Source organism: Heterodontus francisci, chromosome 26, assembly GCF_036365525.1.
Source record: "Heterodontus francisci isolate sHetFra1 chromosome 26, sHetFra1.hap1, whole genome shotgun sequence".
NCBI lineage: Eukaryota > Metazoa > Chordata > Chondrichthyes > Heterodontiformes > Heterodontidae > Heterodontus > Heterodontus francisci.
In genome coordinates, this window is record NC_090396.1 from 12,961,733 (window position 1) to 12,986,178 (window position 24,446).

General features: G+C 47.6%; 1 protein-coding gene across 1 annotated transcript in view; it reads right to left on the reverse strand.

Moving 5' to 3' along the window:
• Nucleotides 1–3,687: 3,687 nt before the first annotated feature.
• The window catches only part of LOC137384487 (glutamate receptor ionotropic, NMDA 2C-like), a 397,390-nt gene continuing 376,631 nt past the window's right edge, over nt 3,688–24,446 (reverse strand). Inside the window, exons 10-12 of the mRNA XM_068058626.1 lie at nt 18,498–18,685; nt 16,660–16,892; nt 3,688–5,124 (exon numbers count right to left, since the gene is read on the reverse strand). Coding sequence (XP_067914727.1) covers nt 3,688–5,124; nt 16,660–16,892; nt 18,498–18,685 — 1,858 coding nt within the window. The remainder of the gene's footprint in view (nt 5,125–16,659; nt 16,893–18,497; nt 18,686–24,446) is intronic.

The following is a 24,446-nucleotide window of genomic DNA, read 5'->3' on the forward strand; positions in this document are numbered from 1 at the left end:
AAGCATCAAGATCGGCGCAGGCTTGGAGGGCCGAATGGCCTGTTCCTGTGCTGCACTGTTCTTTGTTCGAGAGTTGATGAGGGGAGCCAGTGGATGTGGTTTATTTGGACTTTCAGAAGGCTTTCGACAAAGTCCCACATAAGAGATTAACGTGTAAAATTAAAGCGCATGGGATTGGGGGTAGTTTATTGCGATGGATAGAAAGTTGGTTGGCAGACAGGAAACAAAGAGTAGGGATAAATGGGTCTTTTCCAAATGGCATGCAGTGACTAGTAGGGATCGGTGCTAGGACCCCAGCTATTCACAATATACATTAATGATTTAGATGAGGGAACTAAATGTAATATCTCCAAATTTGCAGATGACACAAATCTGGGTGGGAGAGTGAGTTGTGAGGAGGATGCAGAGAAGCTTCAGGTTGATTTGGACAAGTTGAGTGAGTGGGCAGATGCATGGCAGATGCAGTATAATGTGGATTAATGTGAGGTTATCCACTTTGGTAGCAAAGACAGGAAGGCAGATTATTATCTGAACGGCTATAAACTGAGAGGGGGGAATATGCAACGAGACCAGGGTGTTCTCGTACACCAGTCGCTGAAGTAAGCATGCAGGTGCAACAGGCGGTAAAAAAGGCAAATGGTATGTTGGCCTTCATAGTGAGAGGATTCGAGTACAGGAGCAGAGAATGTCTTGCTGCAATTATACAGGGCCTTGATCAGGCCACACCTGGAATATTGCATGCAGTTTTGGTCTCCTTATCTGAGGAAGGATGTTCTTGCTATAGAGGGAGTGCAGCGAAGGTTTACCAGACTGATTCCTGGGATGGTGGGACTGACGTACGAGGAGAGATTGAGTCGGTTAGGATTATATTCGCTGGAGTTCAGAAGAGTGAGGGGGATCTCATAGAAACCTATAAAATTCTAACAGGACTTGATAGGGAAGATGCAGGAAGGATGTTCCCGATGGTGGGGAGTCCAGAACCAGGGGTCATAGTCTAAGGATACGGGGTAAACCATTCAGGACTGAGATGAGGAAAGATTTCTTTACCCAGAGAGTGATGCGTCTGTGGAATTCACTGCATCAGAAAGCAGTTGAGGCCAAAACATTGTATGTTTTCAAGAAGGAGTTAGATATCGCTCTTGGGTTTAAAGGGATCAAAGGATATGGGGCAAAAGCAGGAACAGGTTATTGATTTGGATGATCAGCCATGATCATAATGAATGGCGGAGCAGGCTCGAAGGGCCGAATGGCCTACTCCTGCTCCTGTTTTCTATGTTTCTATGGGCAGCAGCATTTTGGATGACCTCAAGCTTACCAAGAGTAGAATGTGAGACCAGCCAAGAGTACGTTAGGATAGTCAAATCTAGAGGTAACGAAGGTTTCAGCAGCAGTTGAGCTGAGACAGAGGCAAATTCGGGCGATGTTATGGAGGTGGAAATATATTAGCACAGATTAGGATTGGCTAACAGATAGAAAACAGAGTGTAGGAAAAAACAATAATTTCCAGGTTGGCAGGTTGTAATTAATGGAGTGCTGCAATGATCAGCACTGGCACCTCAGCTATTTAGAATCTATATCACTGACTTATGTTTGTTGACGTTATAAAGTTAGTGAGAAAGTAAGCTGTGAGGAAACGTAAAATGGCTGTAAAGGGATATAGACAGATTAAGTGAATGGGCAAATCATGACAGATGGAATATAATGTGGGGAGGAGTGAATTTATCCATTTTGGTAGGAAAAATAAAAAAACATGCTATTTTTTGAATGGTGAGAGACTGGGAAGTATTTGCATTGAGAGGGACCTCTGTGTCCTTGCACATGAATCACAGGAAGTTAACATGCAGGTACAGGAAGCAAATGGTATGTTAGCTTTTGGTACAAAGGGATTGGAGTATAAGAGTAAAGAAGTCTTACTGCAATGATATCGGACCTTGGTAAGACCACACTGGTGTACTCTGTACAGTTTTAGTCTCATTACCTAAGGAAGGATATATTTGCCTTAGAGGGAGTGCAATGAAGGTTCACTGGTCTGATTCCTGGGAGGAGGGAATTGTCCAATGAGGAGAAATTGAGTAGACAAGGCCTATATTCCCTAGAGTTTATAAGAAGGAGAGATGATCTTGTTGAAACATGTAAAATTCTTAAGGGGCTAAACAGAGGAGATGCTGGGAGAATGTTTCCCCTGGCTGGGGAATCTAGAACTATGGGTCATAGGCTCAGAATAAGGTGTCGGCCACTTCGGACTGAGATGAGAAGAAATCTCTTCTCTCAAAGGGTTGTGAATCTTTGGAATTCTCTACCCCAGAAAACTGTGGACGCTCAGTCATTGAGTATATTCAAGAGAGAGGTAAAAGAATTTTGGATACTAAGGAATTTAAGGGATATGGGGATTGTGTGGGAAGGTAGAGATGAGTGAGAAGATCAGCCATGATCATATTGAATGGTGTAGCATGCTCAAAGGGCCAAATGACCAATGAATGCTCCTATTTCTTATGTTCTTAGTTCTGTCTCTCTATGCAATGTTAGAACTCGATTCACTCTGAGATCTATGTAATTGAGTGATGTTGGATTTCTGTTCAGGAGTGCCTGAATGTTGATATGGTGGTGTCAGAGAATGAACTCTCAAACATCCCAAACTGCTGCCAGGAAAAAAAAAAGAAATGTTTTAAGAGTACTGGCCACAGCATGATACCTCATGCCAGCCCCACCTCTTGTGCCAGCCCTGCCTCTCACACCAGCCCTGCCTCTCGTGCCAGCCCCGCCTCTCACGCCAGTCCCGCCTCTCGTGCCAGCCCCGCCTCTCACACCAGCCCCGCCTCTCGTGCCAGCCCCGCCTCTCACACCAGCCCCGCCTCTCGTGCCAGCCCCGCCTCACACCAGTCCCGCCTCTCGTGCTAGCCCCACCTTGTGTTTCACCCTCGGTAACAGAAGCACTTTGAGCATCTCCATCAGAGAGCAGTGTCTTTGATACTGATGATTGCATGACCAAGCCTACAGTTGCAGGTAGTTCTGGCTGCACTGGCACTGTCTCAGTGTCAGGCGAGTGCCATTGAGCTCAAGGAAGACCTAGCCCCTGAATCCACTCACAGGGACATGGAGGGCAGCTTTGCTCTCTGAAAACATTTTAAAATATTTTGCTGTGATCTGTTTCTGTGTAAATGATGTGGGCATCCCTTGGCCAAGCTGTGCAGTTGCTACTGCTACTCAGTTGAACTCAAGAAAAGTTCAGTTCATGTGACAAACACACTGGATATTTTAGCAGAGGTGAACCCGCCCCCCCCCACCCACCGCTTAAAATGGATATTCATTTCTATAGAAATAAATCTCATGTCCCAAGAGAGAGCTGCAGCCCTGAGTGTGGTGGATCCCTTCATTCAATTTTCAATTTAATTCATATTTCTTTGCCCGCAGCATTTCTGCTCACTCACCTGAGGCCTGCTTGGTTGCCATGACATCTTTATCCCATGAAGGAGTATGGGTAAATAGCCCAGGTGTTGGGACAGGAGAGTTAGATTGGGAAAAAATGTCATTTCAACCCAGACGGCTAAATCAGTGATCAAGATGAACTCTGATCGGAGAGAGAAGGAACAGTTGGAAAATATTCAAAGTAATTGAACCGAGAAGGGGATCACTGAATGAAAGAAATGTTTTCACTCCTGGAGTTTAATTCTTTAAATCTTACTGAATCTATACCTCAGATTCGAGACTGGAAACCCTTGCACATGATTTTCTCAAATGAGAGAAATTGGCTCCTGCTCTTCCAGTCTCCACATGCTGGCTTCTCCTGGCTCTCACCCCATGATGGATCATTCTACTCCTGCCATCTGTGGGCTCTCTCACAGGACTGTCCTGTTGTGTAGTCCTTTTTTCCAAGTACTTCATCACAATGCCTCTGTCACAGGACTGGTGTCCAGGCCCAATCAACCAGTTGAAGTGTTGGGATCCCACTCTGCGATGCCAGACATACATGGAGGGACTAGGACAGGAATGTAACCATGAGTGTTGGTGCAGCTCTGTGGAGGCATGTCTCAGGGCAGCGGAGTTATGCAGACAGGCCTCTCTGTAAGAGGGAAGCCTGGCAGACTGAGAATACTTGAGCCTTCTCAGTGAACTAGCGTACAAGTGCATATTATCATGGCCAGGGAGCCCTTCTCTTAGATCTGAGGACTGCTTGACAGTGTCCCCTTTCAGTTCCAGGATCTCACTGTTTAGGCTAGAGAATAAATCACCAATTTCTCCTCGTAGTTCTGGCTTTTCCAAGTTTCCTGATCTGTCTCGTAACCTTGAGTTTTCCTCTTGTTCCCTTGTTGCTCTGATATATGAAGATCGCCTGGTTAGGGAGGGTAAATCCTCTGGCTGGGTCCCAGAATAAAGCCTGATGCAGGAACTACAGTTAGTCTGGTTGGGATATGACACTGGAGGGAGCGGATTTCCCACAAGCCATTTCTCATTCAATCCAATACAAGATTTCACTGCAGGCACTGTCTCTGTCCCACTCCGAGAGCCAACACTTCCGACAGAATAACTGGCCAATTTCCTAGAAGGCAAGGACAGTCTTCTGGTGAAATATTTTCTGTTATAAATATCCTGGTAATGTAATTCATTATTACTGATAAATGGGATTCTAGGGGACTTCAGGGAATGCACAGGGAGGTCAACTGGTGAAATGGGATGAGGGTTGTGGATTACAGTAACAGGTTTTGCTGCTAGATATTTGCCAACTGATCTGCTCTTGTATTTAATTATTGGTCGATCTGACCATCTTGTCTCCCGTTGTGAAGGCAGCGCTGGAGATAATGTTACTGGAAGGCAGCGGCCCTGGTGTCTGCTGGGAATACAGGGCACAGAAAGTGGTTTGCTGTCCATGGCACGTGATCCTTCAATATGCTGTGATGGTGCTTTGGGGAATCTGTTTGTGAGGCTTTCGCCTGTACGTGTCCAGTGCTCTATTGTCTTTGTTGCATTCTCCAAAGAACTTTCCATATTTGTGGATGAGACTAAGTCTTTGGCTGCCTGCAACATCTTCAGCATGTTGCCTTGAGAAAAGCTCGAGGAGACAATGGGAGAGGCCACATGAAGTGGGCTGGAGACCTCCTGTACACCACTGAAACAGCTGTAGATTCCCTGGAAAAGAGGGGAGTGAAACAGGCAGCATTGTTACAATTCTGTACACCTTTCCAGAGCAGGGCCCAGGGCAAATGAAACCCTTTCACCCCAACCAATCAGCTTAAAGATCAGCTCTATAATCACAATTTGGTTTACTACTGAGGGTAAGGATCAGAAAATTTGAATTTGTCAACATAAGACATGTCAGTTCTGGAGTACCCTTCTACCCAATGTCTGGTCTCCCAGGGCAGGTACAGCACAGATTAGAAGAGTAAAGCTCCCTCTACACTGTCCCATCAAACACTCCCAGGACAGGTACAGCACAGATTAGAAGAGTAAAGCTCCCTCTACACTGTCCCATCAAACACTCCCAGGACAGGGACAGCACGGGATTGGCTGGGCAATTTGTGGAGCACTCCCTGTGTGTAATCAGCTGAAGCTGTGGGAGCAGCAGCTGGAGAGGAGAGAACTGAGAGCTGAGAATAACAACTACAAACTATAACACAAGTGTGGTACTGAGTCTATCTATTGGAGTAAAGGACCTGCGAGTTATTTTGGAGAGGTGGGTGTTGGAGCACTGGTGAACGGTTTTTCTTGGACTGTTGGGGAAGGGAGGAGATGCCGGAAGATCCAGGGGTGGGGCTGAAAGATTCTATAGGGGGCCCCTTTATTTGCTTTTGTGTTTTCCTCCATCTTGCACTATGGGGCCTCCCTCCCCACCCCAACTGCGTGACTCGGGAGGGCTGGAGCCGCCCGGGTGAAGAAACTCTTTGTAACAAGAGCAGAAAGTGGAACGAACCAGAGGTTCCAGCCGACGCGGGTGAAGAGCCCTCCCCTGACCAGAAGACTGGACTATGTGTTCTCTAAAGTAAGGTGCTCCAACCACCAATTGAAGAGAAACATCCTCGCAGCCTTTCTCTCCCTTCCACCACTCAGCTACCTAATCTCTACTCTCCTCTGCTTTTCCTTTGCACCCAACCCCCCATCATATTGCTTTAGTTAAAAAAAAACTGTTGTTTGTTTTATTTCTTAGGGGTGGGCATGGCTCTTGGACCCCATGGCAAACCCATCTTCGCTGATGGCGGAGCCTTCTCGCACATATGCTGCTGTGGCTGCTGCAGTTGCACCTGTTGCCCCGTCACCGTTTGTGATGATAACATCTAAGCATTGGGTCAAGAGCTACGTCCACCACAATATGCCAATAGAGGTGTGTGTGAAGGCAATGGCCGAGGTTATTGACCCTTCGGCCATTGTTACTGCCTCCAAAATGTACGGGAAGGCTGTGTTTTTCCTGAAGACTGAGCGGGCAGTGTCCCTGGACCTGAGCAAGGGGCTCACCATGGGCGGGACCTTTAGAGTCATAGAGAGATACAGCACTGAAACAGACCCTTCAGCCCACCGAATCTGTGCTGACCATCAACCACCCATTTATACTAATCCTACATTAATCCTATATTCCCTACCACATCCCCACCATTCTCCTATCACCTACCTCCACTAGGGGCAATTTACAATGGCCGATTTACCCATCAACCTGCAAGTCTTTGGCTGTGGGAGGAAACCGGAGCACCCAGCGGAAACCCACGGGGTTACAGGGAGAACTTGCAAACTCCGCACAGGCAGTACCCAGAACTGGACCTGGGTTGCTGGAGCTGTGAGGCTGCGGTGCTGACCATTGAGCCACTGTGCTGCTTTCTGCCAGTGGACCCCCTGGAGGCCACTGCGCAATGGGTCATTCTGTCAAATGTCCCGCCCTTCATTCCTGGTGAGCTCCTCCTTCCCCACCTGCACCATCTGTGGAAGTAAAGACAGGGCTCACCCCAGTCCCGTTCGATCTTCGGGAGAACAGCCTCCGGCATGTGTACACCTTCCGCCGCCAGTTATTTATGCAGCTGGTGCGGGAGGAGGTCACAGATGGCCATTTCAATGTAGAGTTCCAGGGGACGTCCTGCCGCGTCTTCTGGACCTTGGACGGGGCGCGGTGCCGTGTCTGCAAGGGGGTGGGGCAGTTCTTACGAACCTCCTGGCTGCCAACTCCACCTCGGTCGCCTAGGGTGGCACTGCTGTACCTCCTCCCACTCCCCCTACACTTCCTAAAGGTGCCGCTCAGTCGGTTTCGGAGGCTGTGGTTTTCACAGGCACCAGCAGGGAGGGCGGTGCCTGTTGGAGTGGAAGGAAGGCGCGGAGGAAAATTAAACGCCGAGAAGCTCATCCCCTGGACACCATGGCACAACCCAAGCCTGGGCTCAGCCCAAGGCCTGCTCACGTTGGCGGAGCTGACCGGTGCCCTCCACCAGCTCTCAAGGGGCTAATCCCCAGGGCTGGACGGCTGACCGTGGAGTTCCTCAGGGCATTCTGGGACGTCCTAGGGGATGAGTACGTGCGGGTCTTGGGAGAAAGCCTGGCAACTGGGGAGATGCCCCTCTCGTGATGCAGGGCGGTCATTGTCCTGTTGCCGAAGAGGGGCGATCTCCGCTTGCTTAAAAACTGGCGTCCGGTCTCCCTCCTCAGCACGGGTTATAAGATCTTTGCCCGGGCTATGTCTACCCGCCTGGGCTCCGTACTGGCCCACATGATCCACCCCGACCGATTCTACACGGTCCCGGGACGTTCCATCCAGGACAACATTCACCTGGTCCAGGACCTGATTCATCTTTCCCAGAGGACTGGTCAGTCGGTCGCCTTTCTCTCCTTCGATCAGGAGAAGGCGTTCAACAGGGTGGAACTCGAATAACTTTTTGGGACTCTGCGCTCATTCGGACTCGGGCTGCATTTTGTGGCCTGGGTCCGACTTTTATACGCCGCCGCAGAGTGTCTAGTCAGAGTTAACGGGTCCTTGATGGCTCCCCTACACTTTGGGAGAGGAGTGCGTCAGGGATGCCCCATGTCCGGCCAATTGGATATCATCTGCGTGGAGCCGTTCCTGTGCCTGCTTCACAGGAGGTTGACGGGATTGGCTCTGCGCGGGCCGGCCATGTGGGTTGTCCTCTCGGCTTATGCCGATGACGTGCTCCTTGCGGTTACAGATCCCGTTGACTTGCAGAGGATGCGCGAGTGCCAGCAGACCTTTTCTGCCACGTCCTCCACAAGGATCAATTGGGAGAAATGTTCCGGACTCCTGGTGGGTCAGTGGCAGGTGGACTCCCTACCGGAGGACTTAACACCTTTTGCGTGGAGCACCATGCATCTCCTGTATCTGGGAGTCCACTTTAGCCCCGCTGAGGAAGCCTGGCCGGCAAACTGGCAGGAGTTGGAGGCGAAAGTCACCAATCGGCTGGGGCGCTGGACAGGACTGCTCCGAGTGCTTTCCTACAGGGGCCGAGCGCTGGTCACAAAACAACTGGTGGCCTCGATGTTGTGGTACCGGTTGGTCACTTTGGCCCCGCCCCATGCATTCATCACCAAGACCCAGAAGAAGCTCGTCGATTTCTTCTGGGGCAAGAGGAAACACTGGGTCTCTGCCGCGGTCCTGAGTCTCCCGATCGAGGAGGGTGGCCAGTCGCTGGTGTGCGTCTGCACCCAGGCTGCGACTCTCCGCCTTCGGACCCTGCAGAGATACCTGTACGTTGAGCATCCTCCCAGATGGTGTGCGCTGGCGACATTTTTTTTCCGCCAGTGTCAAGACGACATGCAGCTCCTGGCGGAGACCGTTAGCCGCGCCTCTCTGAGGGAGTTGCCTGTCTTACCGGGATCTATTCCGAGTCTGGAACATGGTCGCCTCCAGTCAGGGCGCTCCGCTGCCGGCGGAGGAGAGTGCCTCGGCTGTCCGGGACGCCAGCTCCAGGGATGGACCGATGGGCGGAGGAGTATCCTCACTGCAGGTGATGAAGGGGCCCGGGAGCGCAGAGTTCTCCCGGCCGAGCTGACTCCTGCTCGGCCGGAACTGTTCATCGGATTCAGGCCCTGAAACCCTCCTCAGGAGCCGGTCCCGCACAACCCGAGCTGCCTCTCGGAAATGCCCTCCGTGCCGTTCCAAACGGTGCGGAGGGGTTTCCTGTACGGGCTGCTCCTGCACACTCTCCACTTCCTCGCCCTCATCAGCCGGCCGGACATGCTCTGACGGTCAGTGTTGCCATCTGGCGGCGAGGGGAAACCCCGATGGAGGTCTCTCTATGTGGCAGTCTTCCCGGACTCCCAGGCCGCCTGTACTTTCTGCGGCCTGGACGAGTCCGTGTTCCATGTATATATGGAGTGTGCGAGGTTGCAGCCCCTCATTGAGTATTTGAAGGGGCTGCTCCTCAAGTTCGGGCTGCACTTCAGCCCCGCGCTCCTGATCTTTGGGCAGCCAGTGCGGACAGGCCTGGGCCAGGAGGAGGATCTCCTCGTCGGTCTGCTCCTGGGCCTGGCCAAGGTAGCAATTCACAGGTCCAGGCTGCGGGCTGTCGGGGGTTGGTGGGGGGGTCCGTCCTCCCTGATTGCCTGCCCCTCTTCCAAGGTTAAGTTCGCACCCGGTGTCCCTGGAGAGGGAGCATGCAGTGTCCGCCGGTACGCTTGAGGCCTTCCGTGACCGGTGGGCACCGCAGGGACTGGAGTGCATTGTCGACGCTGAAAATGGCATTTTAATTTGAGTTTTTGTTTATTTCTGTTCTTAATAAAGTTATTTAAAAAATATAAGTATGTATATAAAGGGGGCCTGAGGAATAAAGGCCCCCTCGACATGGAAAATATAAAAGGGGCCTGGGGTATAAAGGCCATCTTGAAAAAAAAAGAAAAAAAAAAACGGGGGTTAGACACAGGGTAAAGCAAAGAAAAAAAAAGAAAAAAAATGGGGCAATTAAAAAAAATAAAAATAAAAACGGGGTTAGATACAGAGTAAAGCTCCCTCTACACTGTCCCATCAAACACTTCCAGGACAGGTACAGCACGAATTAGATACAGAGTAAATCTCCCTCTACACTGTCCCATCAAACACTGTCCCAAAACTCAGCATAATTAGGATACAATGTCCTGAGATTCTCCATTCACCTTTTATTCATGGGACATAACGCAGGTCCTGAGTTTGGGGGTGGTCCTGTACTTGAGTGGTTCTTTATTGGGAAGGAATAAGGTATCTTGGGGGGTGGGGGGGGGGTGGGTGGTCCCCACTACTGGAGGATGGTAGACAGTGGTTCCCCAAGGGTCAATGCTGGAACCACTGCTTTTTTGCTACATATAAATGACTTGGGTCTTGGAATACACCGAGTAGAATATCAAAATTTGCCAATGACACCAAACTTGGAGGTGTGGCAAACAGTGAGGATGATATCAATCGAGCGCAACAGGACATAGATAGGCTAGCAGAATGGGCAAATAGGTGGAAGATGGAATTTAATACAGACAACCGTGAAGTGATGTATTTTGGCAGAAGGAATAGGGTGAGGCAATATAGATTTAATGACACAGTTCTAAAGAGTGTGCAGGGCAGAGGGATCTGGGGGTGCATGTGCATCGATCTTTGACGGTGGAAGGATATATTCAGAGACTGGTTAGTAAAGCATATGGGATCTTGAGCTTCATAATGGAGGCATTGAGTACAAAAGCAGCGAAGTTATGCTGAACCTTTATAAAGCTCTGATTTAGCCTGAACTGGAGTATTGCATCCAGTTCTAGTCAACACACTCAGGAATGATGTGAAGGTCCTTGAGAGGGTGCAGAGGAGATTTACCAGAATGGTTCCAGGGATGGAGAATTTTAGTTACAAGGTTAGGTTGGAAAAGCTGGGTTTGTTCTCCTTAGAACAAAGGAGATTGAGTGGAGATTTGACAAGTGTACAAGATTATGTCAGTCTTAGATAAGTTAGACAAGGAAAAACTGTTCCCATTAACAAATGGTACAAGGACTAGGGGACACAGATTGAAAGTTTTTGGCAAAAGTTGCAGGGAGAGTATAAAGAATCACTTTTTTTAACACAGCAGGTGGTAATGATCTGGAACTTGCTGCCCACAAGGTGGTGAAAGTGGAGATGATCAATGACTTCAAGAGGAAATTGGATGGCCACTTGAAGGAAATAAACTTGCAGGGCTATGGGGATCGAATGAGGGAGTGGGACTGACTGGATAGCTCTATGTCGAGTCTGCATGGACTCAATGGGCCGAATGGCCTTTTTCTGTGCTGTAAATGACTATATGACTTTATTTGGGGAGGGGATGTTCCTGTATTTGGGGAGGTCCCATATTTGGGGGCCCTGTACTCAAGCTGGTTTGGTAAGTTGGTTCCCAAATCTAATACAGGATGAAATTCTGATCAGTTGTAAAAAAACGAGGAATTAGGGCCAAAGATTACAGATTTCTAAAGAACAGGTTGTGCTTGACAGGCCTCACAGGATTATTTGAAGAAAAGGACAGAATAAATATTGGGAATGTGTGTGGCTGGTTTAAAAAATATTTGATAAGGTCTCACGGAATTGACTTATGGCAAACATAATGGAGCGTGGAGTTCTGAGGAAGGTGACAGTGGCACTTGGGGAGCAGAGTGCAAGACTGCAAGTTCCTGGTGAGTGGCTATTCACAGGAGTCTGCGTTGGGGCGGCACATTTTTACAGCACCAACAACATCTTGCATTGAGGTAGCGTCTTTAATGCAGGGAAAAGCCCCAGAGGCACCAGAAAAAACAAAGACCACTGAGTCAAAGGAGGAGGTATTAGGAGGGGTGAATGAGCTTGGTCAGAGGCAGAGTGATTAACGGAAGGAATGTCAGAGCATGGGGCCCAGATATCTGAAAGCACAGTCGCCAATAGTGCAGTGAAGGAACAAGAATCTGTGTGTGGAGCTGGAGGACATAGGTTAGGGTTTAAATGATTACTTTTCATCTGTGTTCACTATGGAGAAGGACGATGTAGGTGTAGAGATCAGGGAGGGGGATTGTGATATACTTGAACATATTAGCATTGAAAGGAAGGAAATATTAGCTGTTTTAGCAGGTTTAAAAGTGGATAAATCCCCAGGTCCAGATGAGATGTATCCCAGGCTGTTGTTATGTGAGGCAAGGGAGGAGATAGCAGGGGCTCTGACACAAATTTTCAGATCCTCTCTGGCCACAGGAGAGATACCAGAGGACTGGAGGACAGTGAATGTGGTACCATTATTCAAGAAGGGTAGTAGGGATAAACCAGGTAATTACAGGCCAGTGAGTCTAACATCAATGGTAGGGAAAATATTGGAAAAAATTCTGAGGGATAGGATTAATCTCCACTTGGAGAGGCAGGGAATAATCAGGGATAGTCAGCATGGTTTTGTCAGGGGGAGATCGTGTCTAACTAACTTGATTGAATTTTTCGAGGAGATGACTAGATGTATAGATGAGGTTAAAGCAGTTGATGTAGTCTACATGGATTTCAGTAAGGCTTTTGATAAGGTCCCACATGGGAGATTGGTTAAAAAAGTAAGAGCCCATGGGATCCAGGGCAATTTGGCAAATTGGATCCACAATTGGCTTAGTGACAGGAGACAGAGGGTGATAGTCGAGGGCTGTTTTTGTGAGTTGAAGCCTGTGACCAGTGGTAACCACAGGGATCGGTGCTGGGATCCTTGCTGTTTGTAGTGTACATTAACGATTTACAGGTGAATATAGGAGGTATGATCAGTAAGTTCGCAGATGACACCAAAATTGGTGGTGTTGTAAATAGTGAGGAGGAAAGCCTTAGATTACAGGACGATATAGATGGGCTGGTAAGATGGGCGGAGCAGTGGCAGATGGAATTTAATCCTGAGAAGTGTGAGGTGATGCATCTTGGGAGGACCAACAAGGCAAAGGAATATACAGTGGATGGTAGGACCCTAGGAAGTACAGAAGGTCAGAGGGACCTTGGTGTACTTGTCCATAGATCACTGAAGGCAGCAGCACAGGTAGGTAAGGTGGTTAGGAAGACAGATGAGATACTTGCCTTTATTAGCCAAGGCATAGAATATAAGAGCAGGGAGGTTATGATGGAGCTGTATAAAACGCTAGTTAGGCCATAGCTGGAGTACTGTGTACAGTTCTGGTCACCACACTATAGGAAGGATGTGATTGTGCTGGAGAGGGTGCAGAGGAGATTCACCAGGATGTTGCCTGGCTGGAGCATTTCAGCTATGAAGAGAGACTGGATAGGCTAGGGTTGTTTTCCTTGGAGTGGAGAAGGCTGAGGGGGGTCATGATTGAGGTGTTCAAGATTATGAGGGGCATTGATAGGATAGATAGGAAGAAACATTTTCCCTTAGTGGAGGGGTCAAGAACCAGGGGGCATATATTTAGGGTAAGGGGCAGGAGGTTTAGGGGGGATTTAAGGAAAAAATTTTCACCCAAAGGGTGGTTGGAATCTGGAATGCACTGCCTGAAGGTGGAGGCAGGAACCCTCAGAACATTGAAGAAGTATTTAGATGAGCACTTGAAATGCCATCGCATACCATGCTACGGGCCAAGTGCAGGAATATGGGATTAGAATAGTTGGGTGCTCGATGGCCGGCACAGACATGATGGGCCGAAGGGCCTGTTTCTGTGCTGTATAACTCGATGACTCTGTAAGAAGCCCAGTTGAGAAGAATGTAGATTGGGAGGAGCAAGACCATGAAGAGATTTAAAGATGAGGTTGGGAATTTTAAATTTGAGACACTGGAGGACAAGGAAGAGAGGGGAAATGTATGAAGAGAAATTGATGCAGAATAGGATTTGGGCAACAGAGTTTTGGAAGAGCTGAATTTTATGGAGGGTGGTGGATGGGACACCAGCCAGGAGAGTATTTATATACATTAATGATGTGGCCGTGAGCACGAAGTGAACAATCCAAAAATTTTCTGCCCTGTTACAATAGGTTGTAAAAGACACAGGAGGACAAAGACAGGATTGAAGGATAGGCAGGTGGGTGGTCGGCGCAGTTTACAGTGGAAAAATGTGGTGTGGTACATGTTGGAGTTAGGGTCGGGTCGGAAAATGATTGGATTTGAAATGCAGAAGGGAAGGTACCTGGGTGTGCAGATGCCCAGGTCATTAAAAGGTATCAGTCCACATAGATTGTGGCAATAATGAAGCATTTATGGCCATGCTATACACTGCTAGCTGTTTCCACAGTCTGTGGGCCGTACACATTACAGCTTGGCTCATTTTCATATCTCAGGAGAGGTTTGGGAATTTTACATCTGGAAGAATATCAAGGTCACAAAGAGGATGCAGAACAGATTGACTGAGATTATACCAGCGATGAGAGGGTTCAGTTATCAGTAGAGATTTATGGTAGTCTTATACCATGGTACAGGAGTGTCTTTGTTTTAGGGACTGACTTTATATACAGGGTAAATGCGGTAGAAGTGTCTATTGTTTTAATGCTTTTAAGAGGTTTTCAAAGCTTGTAATTACCGTGAATATCTTGCTGCACTGAATACTGCTTATTTAACTGTTTACTGTTAAATAAATGTGACATTTTTCAGTGAGTGATGAGAGAGACCTACTGGACCCTGGGTTCCACTACATTTACCCAAATTCTGGGTAGTTAAAGGCAGGCTCGGTTCTGTAGCTGCTAACTTCTTCTTCTGGGAATGGTCAGCAATGTGAAACCCAGGGAGAATGTCCAGCAGAAAACTCCAAATGCATAATATAGATAAGGGGATTAGAAAGTAATGAAATCCTGGGTTTTGTATCTTGTGGCTTAGAATGCTAAAGTTAAGAGGTAAGTGGAATTTGTGTCATGCTTGGAGATCTGGGTGTCTTGAACTAAATTGAAGTTCTTACAATAAAATAAAAGCAAAATACTGCAAATGCTGGAAATCTGAAATAAAAACAAGAAATGCTGGAAATACTCAGCAGATCTTACAGCATTTGTGGAGAGAGAAACAGAGTTAACGTTTCAGGTCAATGACCCTTCATCAGAACTGGCAAATGTAATAGGTTTTAAGCAAGTAAAGCGGGGGTGGGGCAGGAGATAACCGTAGAAAAGGTGTTGATAGGACAAGGTCACAGAGAATGACTGACCAGAAGGTCATGGAGCAAAGGCAAACGGTATGTTAATGGTGTGTTGAAAGACAAAGTATTGGTGCAGAGAGGGTGTTAATTGACTGAAAAATGAACAGCCTGGCCCCAATAACAAACATGAAAAAAAAGTGGGTAGGCACAGTAGAATCAAACTAAACAAACAAATAACAAAGAAAAAATAACTAAAAATAACAATAAAAAGGTGGGGAGGGGGCAGTCATGCTCTGAATTATTGAACTCAATGTTCAGTCCGGCAGGCTGTAGTGTGCCCAATCGGTAAATGAGATGCTGTTCCTTGAGCTTGTGTTGATGTTCACTGGAACACTGCAGCATTCCCAGGACAGAGATGTGGTCATGAGAGCAGGGGGGAGTGTTGAAATGGCCAGCAACCAGCAGCTCAGGGTCCTGCTTGCAGACTCAGTGGAGGTGTTCCGCAAAACGGTCAACCAAATCTGCGAATGGTCTCCCCAATGTGGAGGAGACCACATTGTGAGCAGCGAATACAGTATATTAAATTGAAAGAAGTACAAGTAAATCGATGCTTCACCTGAAAGGAGTGTTTGGGGCCTTGGACAGCGAGGAGAGAGGAGGTAAATGGACAGGTATTACACCTCCTGCGATTGCAGGAAGAGGTGCCGTGGGAAGGGGACGAGGTGTTGGGGGTAATGGAGGAGTGAACCAGGGTGTCGCAGAGGGAACAATCCCTTTGGAATGCTGACAATGGAGGGGAGGGGAAAATTATTGAAGTTTTTTTTTTTTTTTTAGAGATACAGCACTGAAACAGGCCCTTCGGCCCACCGAGTCTGTGCCGAACATCAACCACCCATTTATACTAATCCTACACTAATCCCATATTCCTACCAAACATCCCCACCTGTCCCTATATTTCCCTACCACCTACCTATACTAGTGACAATTTATAATGGCCAATTTACCTATCAACCTGCAAGTCTTTTGGCTTGTGGGAGGAAACCGGAGGCACCCGGAGAAAACCCACGCAGACACAGGGAGAACTTGCAAACTCCACACAGGCAGTACCCAGAATCGAACCCAGGTCCCTGGAGCTGTGAGGCTGCGGTGCTAACCACTGCGCCACTGTGCCGCCCTGTTATTACAACATTGCTCAGTGGCAGTGACGAAAGCAAATCTGTTGAAATGTATTAAAAGGTCAATATTGAACTGAAATAGAGAGGTAATCCTGCCATTTTGTAAATCATTGGTACACCCACACTTGGAATACTGTATCAGCACAGTATGGGAAGGATATTGCAGTTAAATTGTGATGTACAAGTGACATCTCTAGATGATCAAAGCAAGCTCCTCGACAGGCTTCAACTGCCAGTGGATCTCAGGCTTACACTGACCACATCATACAATCAGTTTCTGCTCTGCTGTGCCCCTTGCCCACTCTGCCTCTTACCCACTCTGCCCAGTGCCTTTCTCTGCCCTGTGCCCCTTACCCACTTTACCCCATTCCCACTCTGTCCCTCGCCCACTTTGTCCTGCACCCGTTGCCCACTCTGCCTCTTGCCCACTCAGGCCCTTGCCCTCTCTGCCCTGTGCCCCTTGTTCACTCTGTCTCATGCCCCTTGCCCACTCTGCCTCTTACCCACTCTGCCCCATTTAACTTACCCTGCTGATCGCCAGCAGAAAATCTGTCTTGCTGGATTTCTTTACATGATGTCTCAGCTTCCAGTACACCAAATGCTCCCAGGCGAAGACCAGCAGACTGAGGCCCATGGCCACGAGGAGCATGTAGAACACACCAGCCATGTTATCAATATCCAATTTGCTGCTCATCGCCTCATTCTTTTCATTCTCACAGATTCCTGTCAGCCAGACAGTGTGTAACTTGTGTATGTCTCCTGCAGGGAAAGGCATAAAGGAAAAACTTTACAAAAGCAAAATACTGCAGATGCTGTAAATCTGAAACAAGAACATAAAATGTTGGAAATACTGAGCAGGTCAGGCAGTATCTGTGGAGATAAAAACAGAGTTAATGTTTCAGGTCTGTGGGATCTTTCAAATTTTATTGATTAGACTGAGTGGGATATTAAAGGGGATGGGGAGTGAGAAGGATCAGGAAATAAGACTGAGTGGGCTATTAAATGTTACTGGGAGTGAACAGGAGAGAGGGTTAGTCTGGGTGGGTTTTCATAATATTTACAGCACAAAAATAGGCCATTCAACCCAATGGTGTTTACACTCCACACAAGACTCCTCTCGCTCCTTTTCATCTCCCCCCATATCAACATATTCTTCTACTCTTTTCCCCATCCTGTGTTTATTGATCACCCCATAAATACATCTATGCTTTTCACCTCAATGACTCCTTGTGGTAGTAAGTCTCACATTCTCACCACTCCAGGCATAAAGAAGTTTCTCCTGAATTTTCTATTCGATTTACTGCTGAATATCTTATATTTATGCACCCTAGTTTGGGACTCCCTGTAAGTAGACACATCTCTAGGTCTACCTAGCAAACCCTGTCATAATCTTAAAGACCTCTATCAGGTCACCCCTCAGCATTCTCTTTTCTAGAGGAAAACGCCCCAGCTGTTGAATCATTGCTGCTAGGTACCTCTCAGTTTTGGTATCATTCTAGTAAATCTTTTTGCATTTTCTCCAGTGCCTCTATATCCATTTTATTACATGGAGAACAGAACTATTCACTATTCCAAGTGTGGTCTAACCTAGGTTCAAATTCAACATAACTTCTCTGCTTTTCAATTCTATCCCTCTAGAAATGAACACCAGTGCTTTGTTTACTTTTTTTTAATGATCTTATTAACCTGCATCACTAATTTTAGTAATTTGTGTATCTATACTCCCAGATCCCTCTGCTCCTCGACCCCATTTAGTTACTTTCCACAGTCTGTGGTCTCCTCCTTCTTCCAATCAAAATGAACCACCTCACATTTATCTATATTGAAGTTAGTTTCCCAATTACACACTCATTCTGCAAGTTTATTAATGTCTTCCTGTATTTTAGTCACAGTTCTCCGCTGTATTAATTATACCCCCCAATTTGGCGTCGTCCCCAAATTTTGAAATTTTATTTCTGATTCCTGAGTCCAAATTGTTGATGTGATTAATGAATAACTGTGATTCTAGCACTGATCCTTGTGGGACACCACTTCCCATCTTTTGCCAGTCTGAGTAACTACCTTTAACACCCACTCTGTTTTTGGTTTTGTAGCCAGCTTGCTTTCCATTCTGCTACTCGTCTCCTGACTCCATGGGGTGGATTTTATGGGCCCCCTGAGGTGGCATAGAATCACGACAAGTGATGGGGGTGGGCAGAGGACCCATTGCTGCCTCATCACCAAGCAATTTTGCCAGGGGTGGGATAGGCTGTGCTTTGCTCCTGATTAAATTGGGGCGAATGCTGCAAAAATGCTATGTTCATCTCCACTTGCTTTACCTAGTGCCACCCATTGCCTGATCAAGTGGATTTAAAGCTAACTTACCATCACCCAGGAACTGTAACAGGGCAAGGTCAATGGCCCTCTTCCACTTGGAGTTTTTCTGCAGAGCTATCCCATAGCCAGTCGTTGCAAACACTTTGCCACTTCCGATGGTAACGAGTTTACAGCCCTCATCCTTCCCAGCCATGTAATTTAGAACAGCTGCATCATAAATAAAGGCATCAAGCTTCCTGCAAGAGAGAAAATACATCAACTGGAAAGATTGGTGTTAGGAACATAGGAACAGGAGGAGGCCAGTCAGCTCTTTGACGCTGTTCTGTCATTCAGTTAGATCATGGTTGGTCTGCATCTTAACTCCATCAACCCGCCTTGGTAACCCTCAATACCCTTATCCAACAAAAATCTATTTGCACAAAAACAGAAAATGTTGGAAATACTCAGCAGGCCAATCTATTTTTCTCAGATTTGAAATTTTCAATTGACTTCCAGCCTCAACAGCTTGTTGTGGGAGAGAGTTCCAGATTTCCACTGCCCATTGTGTGAATAAATGCTTCCTGACATCACCCCGTGGCTCTAATTTTAAGATTATGCCCCTTTTTCTGAACTGTCCTCGGGGAAAAAGTTTCTCTCTATTTATCTTATCATGTCCTTTAATCATCTTAACATCTCCTATAACTGGAACACAATCTATCCCCTTCATTATCTTATAAACCTCGATGGAACACTCCTAAATTTGCACTTCTCAAGTGTAGTGTTCCAGCTCTTTTAACCTATCTTAAAACTACGATGCTTTATACTGGGCCTTAATCTGCACCCTTTCCAAAGCCTCAATATCACCCACCATGCGAGGAGACCAAAACAGGACATAGTGGGGTTGAATGAGATGCTAAGATTTTTAAAATCTTAAACCCGCCTCCAATTGGCCACTTCTGGTTTAACGGAGGACAAAGAACAGTACAGCACAGGAACAGGCCATTCGGCCCTCCAAGCCTGCGCCGATCTTGATGCCTGCCTAAACTAAAACCTTCTGTACTTCCGGGGTCCGTATCCCTCTATTCCCATCCTAGTCATGTACTTGTCAAGATGCCTCTTAAACGTCTCTATGGTACCTGCTTCCACCACCTCCCTCGGCAACAAGTTCCAGGCACTCACCACCCTCTGTGTAAAGAACTTGCCTCGCACATCCCCTCTAAACTTTGCCCCTCTCACCTTAAACCTATGTCCCCTAGTAACTGACTCTTCCACCCTGGGAAAAAGCTTCTGACTATCCACTCTGTCCATGCCACTCATAACTTTGTAAACCTCTATCATGTCACCCCTCCATCTCCGTCGTTCCAGTGAAAACAATCTGAGTTTATCCAACCTCTCCTCATAGCTAATGCCCTCCAGACCAGGCAACATCCTGGTTAACCTCTTCTGTACCCTCTCCAAAGCCTCCACGTCCTTCTGGTAGTGTGGCGACCAGAATTGCATGCAATATTCTAAGTGTGGCCGAACTAAAGTTCTGTACAGCTGCAGCATGACTTGCCAATTTTTATACTCTATGCCCCGACCGATGAAGGCAAGCATGCCGTATGCCTTCTTGACTACCTTATCCACCTGCGTTGCCACTTTCAGTGACCTGTGGACCTGTACGCCCAGATCTCTCTGCCTGTCAATACTCCTAAGGGTTCTGCCATTTGCTGTATACTTCCCACCTGCATTAGATCTTCCAAAATGCCTTACCTCACATTTGTCCGGATTAAACTCCATCTGCCATTTTTCCGCCCAAGTCTCCAACCGATCTATATCCTGCTGTATCCTCTGACAATCCTCATCACTATCCGCAACTCCACCAACCTTTGTGTCGTCCGCAAACTTGCTAATCAGACCAGCTGCATTTTCCTCCAAATCATTTATATATACTACAAAGAGCAAAGGTCCCAGCACTGATCCCTGCGGAACACCACGAGTCACAGCCCTCCATTCAGAAAAGCACCCTTCCACTGCTACCCTCTGTCTTCTATGACCGAGCCAGTTCTGTATCCATCTTGCCAGCTCACCTCTGATCACGTGACTTCACCTTTTGTACCAGTCTGCCATGAGGAACCTCGTCAAAGGCTTTACTGAAGTCCATATAGACAACATCCACTGCCCTTCCTTCATCAATCATCTTTGTCACTTCCTCAAAAAACTCAATCAAATTAGTGAGACACAACCTCCCCTTCACAAAACCATGCTGTCTCTCGCTAATAAGTTTGTTTGTTTCCAAATGGGAGTAAATCCTGTCCCGAAGAATCCTCTCTAATAATTTCCCTACCACTGACGTAAGGCTCACCGGCTGATAATTTCCTGGATTATCCTTGCTACCCTTCTTAAACAAAGGAACAACATTGGCTATTCTCCAGTCCTCTGGGACCTCACCTGTAGCCAATGAGGATGCAAAGATTTCTGTCAAGGCCCCAGCAATTTCTTCCCTTGCCTCCCTTAGTATTCTGGGGTAGATCACATCAGGTCCTGGGGACTTAGCTACCTTAGTGCTTCGCAAGACGCCCAACACCTCCTCCTTTTTGATAATGAGATGACTGAGACTATCTGCACTCCCTTCCCTAGGCTCATCATCCACCAAGTCCTTCTCTTTGGTGAATACTGATGCAAAGTACTCATTTAGTACCTCGCCCATTTCCTCTGGCTCCACACATAGATTCCCTTCTCTGTCCTTGAACGGGCCAACCCTTTCCCTAGTTACCCTCTTGCTCTTTATATATGTAAAAAAGCCTTGGGATTATCCTTATTCCTGTTTGCCAATGACTTTTCATGACCCCTTTTAGCCCTCCTGACTCCTTGCTTAAGTTCCTTTCTACTATCTTTATATTCCTCAAGGGTTTCGTCTGTTCCTAGTCTTCCAGCCCTTACGAATGCTTCCTTTTTCTTTTTGACTGGGCTCACAATATCCCGCGTTATCCAAGGTTTCCGAAACTTGCCAAACTTATCCTTCTTCCGCACAGGAACATGCTGGTCCTGGATTCTAATCAACTGACATTTGAAAGACTCCCACATGTCAGATGTTGATTTACCCTCAAACAGCCGCCCCCAATCTAAATTCTTCAGTTCCTGCCTAATATTGTTATAATCAGCCTTCCCCCAATTTAGCACCTTCGCCTGAGGACTACTCTTATCCTTAAGTACCTTAAAACTTATGGAATTATGGTCACTGTTCCCAAAATGCTCCCCTACTGAAACTTCGACCACCTGGCCAGGCTCATTCCCCAATACCAGGTCCAGTACGGCCCCATCCCTAGTTGGACTATCAACGTATTGTTTCAAGAAGCCCTCCTGGATGCTCCTTACAAATTCTGCCCCATCGAAGCCCCTAGCACTAAGTGAGTCCCAGTCAATATAGGGGAAGTTAAAATTACCCACCACTACAACCCTGTTACCTTTACATCTTTCCAAAATCTGTCTACATATCTGCTCCTCTACCTCCCGCTGGCTGTTGGGAAGCCTGTAGAAAACCCCCAACATCGTGACTGCACCCTTCCTATTCCTGAGCTCCACCCATATTGCCTCGCTGCACGACCCCTCCGAGGTGTCCTCCCGCAGTACAGCTGTGATATTCACCTTAACAAGTAATGCAACTCCCCCACCCCTTTTACATCCCCCTCTATCCCGCCTGAAGCTTCTAAATCCTGGAACATTTAGCTGCCAATCCTGTCCTTCCCTCAACCAAGTCTCTGTAATAGCAACAACATCATAGTTCCAAGTACTAATCCAAGCTCTAAATTCATCTGCCTTACCTCTTATACTTCTCGCATTGAAACAAATGCACCTCAGACCACCAGTCCCGCTGTGCTCCGCAATATCTCCCTGCCTGCTCTTCCTCTTAGTCTTACTGGCCTTATTTACTAGTTCCCCCTCACTTATTTCACTTGCTGTCCTGCTGCTCTGGTTCCCACCCCCCTGCCACACTAGTTTAAACCCTCCCGAGTGATGCTAGCAAACCTCGCAGCCAGGATATTTGTGCCCCTCCAGTTTAGATGCAACCCGTCCTTCTTGTCCAGGTCCCATCTGTCCCTGAAGAGATCCCAATGGTCCAGATATCTGAAACCCTCCCTTCTACACCAGCTGTTCAGCCACATGTTTAGCTGCACTATCTTCCTATTTCTAGCCTCACTGGCACGTGGCACAGGGAGTAATCCCGAGATTACAACCCTCGAGGTCCTGTCTTTTAACTTTCTACCTAACTCCCTAAACTCCCCCTGCAGGACCTCATCACTCTTCCTGCCTATGTCATTGGTATTGATGTGTACCACAAAATCTGGCTGTTCACCCTCCCCCTTCAGAATGCCCCCTGTCCGTTCAGAGATGTCTTTGACCCTGGCACCAGGGAGGCAACATACCATCCTGGAGTCTCTTTCGCGTCCACAGAAGCGCCTATCTGTGCCCCTGACTATAGAGTCCCCTATAACTATTGCTCTTCTGCGCTTTGTCCCTCCCTGCTGAATAACAGTGCCAGCCATGGTGCCACTGCTCTGGCTGCTGCTGTTTTCCCCTGATACTCCCATCCCCCGCAACAGTATCCAAAACGGTATACTTGTGAGAGAGGGGGATAGCCACAGAGGATTCCTGCCCCTTCTAGCGGTCACCCATCTATCTGCCTGCACCTTGGGTGTAACCACTTCTCTAAAACTCCTGTCTATGATGCTTTCTGCCACCTGCATGCTCCTAAGTGCATCCAGTTATCGCTCCAACCGATCCATGCGGTCTGTGAGGAGCTGCAACTGGGTACACTTCCTGCAGATGTAGTCGTCCGGAACGCTGGAAGCGTCACGGACCTCCCACATCTCACAGGTGAAGCACAGGAAGAGGGCAGGGGACGGAAGCCAACCTGCTCCCTGGGAATGAGTTGGCCATTTAAATATTATAATGAGGCTAGAAGCCTCACATTTAACCTGCCTCACAGGTTTAACCCTGGGCGGCAAAGTTTCCCAGACCTTAGGAATCTGGCAGTTTGGGCATGGGGGGGTTGCAAGGACAGCTTCAGGAAAAAGAGAGTGCCTTTAGAGCACAGCCAAGAGGAGCAGCAGTGTTTCCTCCTAAGCCCCCTAAGTTATTCCCATCCATCAGATGGCACCACCATCTAAACACCTCCCCCCTCCACCAGGATTGGGGATCAGAACCCCCTCCCCTCACTGCCACTAGCAGCTGCAGGCTTCTTGCCTGGGCTGTGGCCTTCACTGGAGTGCTCTCTGCCTGACTGAGAGCCAAGCCTGTCAATCAGCCTGATTTCCAAGGGGTGGGGTTGTTGGGAAGTCCCATCAAAAACTGTAAAACTGCACAGCATGTGGGGACCGAAACACTGCCCGCTCCCCGCCACCCCCCCCCCCCCCCCCCGCCCATAACCACTTACCAACCTTACCCTGTCAGTATTGGAGCCAATCCAAGTGAAGCCTGCCCAAAGTCTTGTACAAGGACAAAATTGTACACCTTGTCCTGTGAATCCAGCCCACCAACCTATTTGCTCGAGCTATTGCTACACAGCATTGCTCATGTACCTTTCGAAATGTTCCTACTAGAACACCCAGATCTCTCTCTTTCTCTGGTGTCTTCAATGCTTTTCCCTGAAGGGTGTATGTACGTTCAGTATTTGCCTTGTCCATATGCATAACACTGTATTCTTCCAAATTTAACATCATTTGCCAGTCATGAGCCCAATCTCCCAACATATTAAGATCCCCCTGAAGCAGTCAAGCATTGTAGACAGTCCTAACACTCGCATAGTTCTTAGTTTGATCTGCAAATCTGCAGATTGTGCCCCCAACACCTACTTCGAGATCACTAATAAAAACAGTAAAAAAAACAGTAGTCCCAACACCAATCCCTGTGTGACATCCACTGATGACCAGTCTACGAGCAGATCCAAATCCAACTGTTGCTAATCCAGCTCAATATATTGCCACTAACACCAAAGGAATTAAGCTTGTAGCGAAGCCTCTTGTGTGGTACCTTATC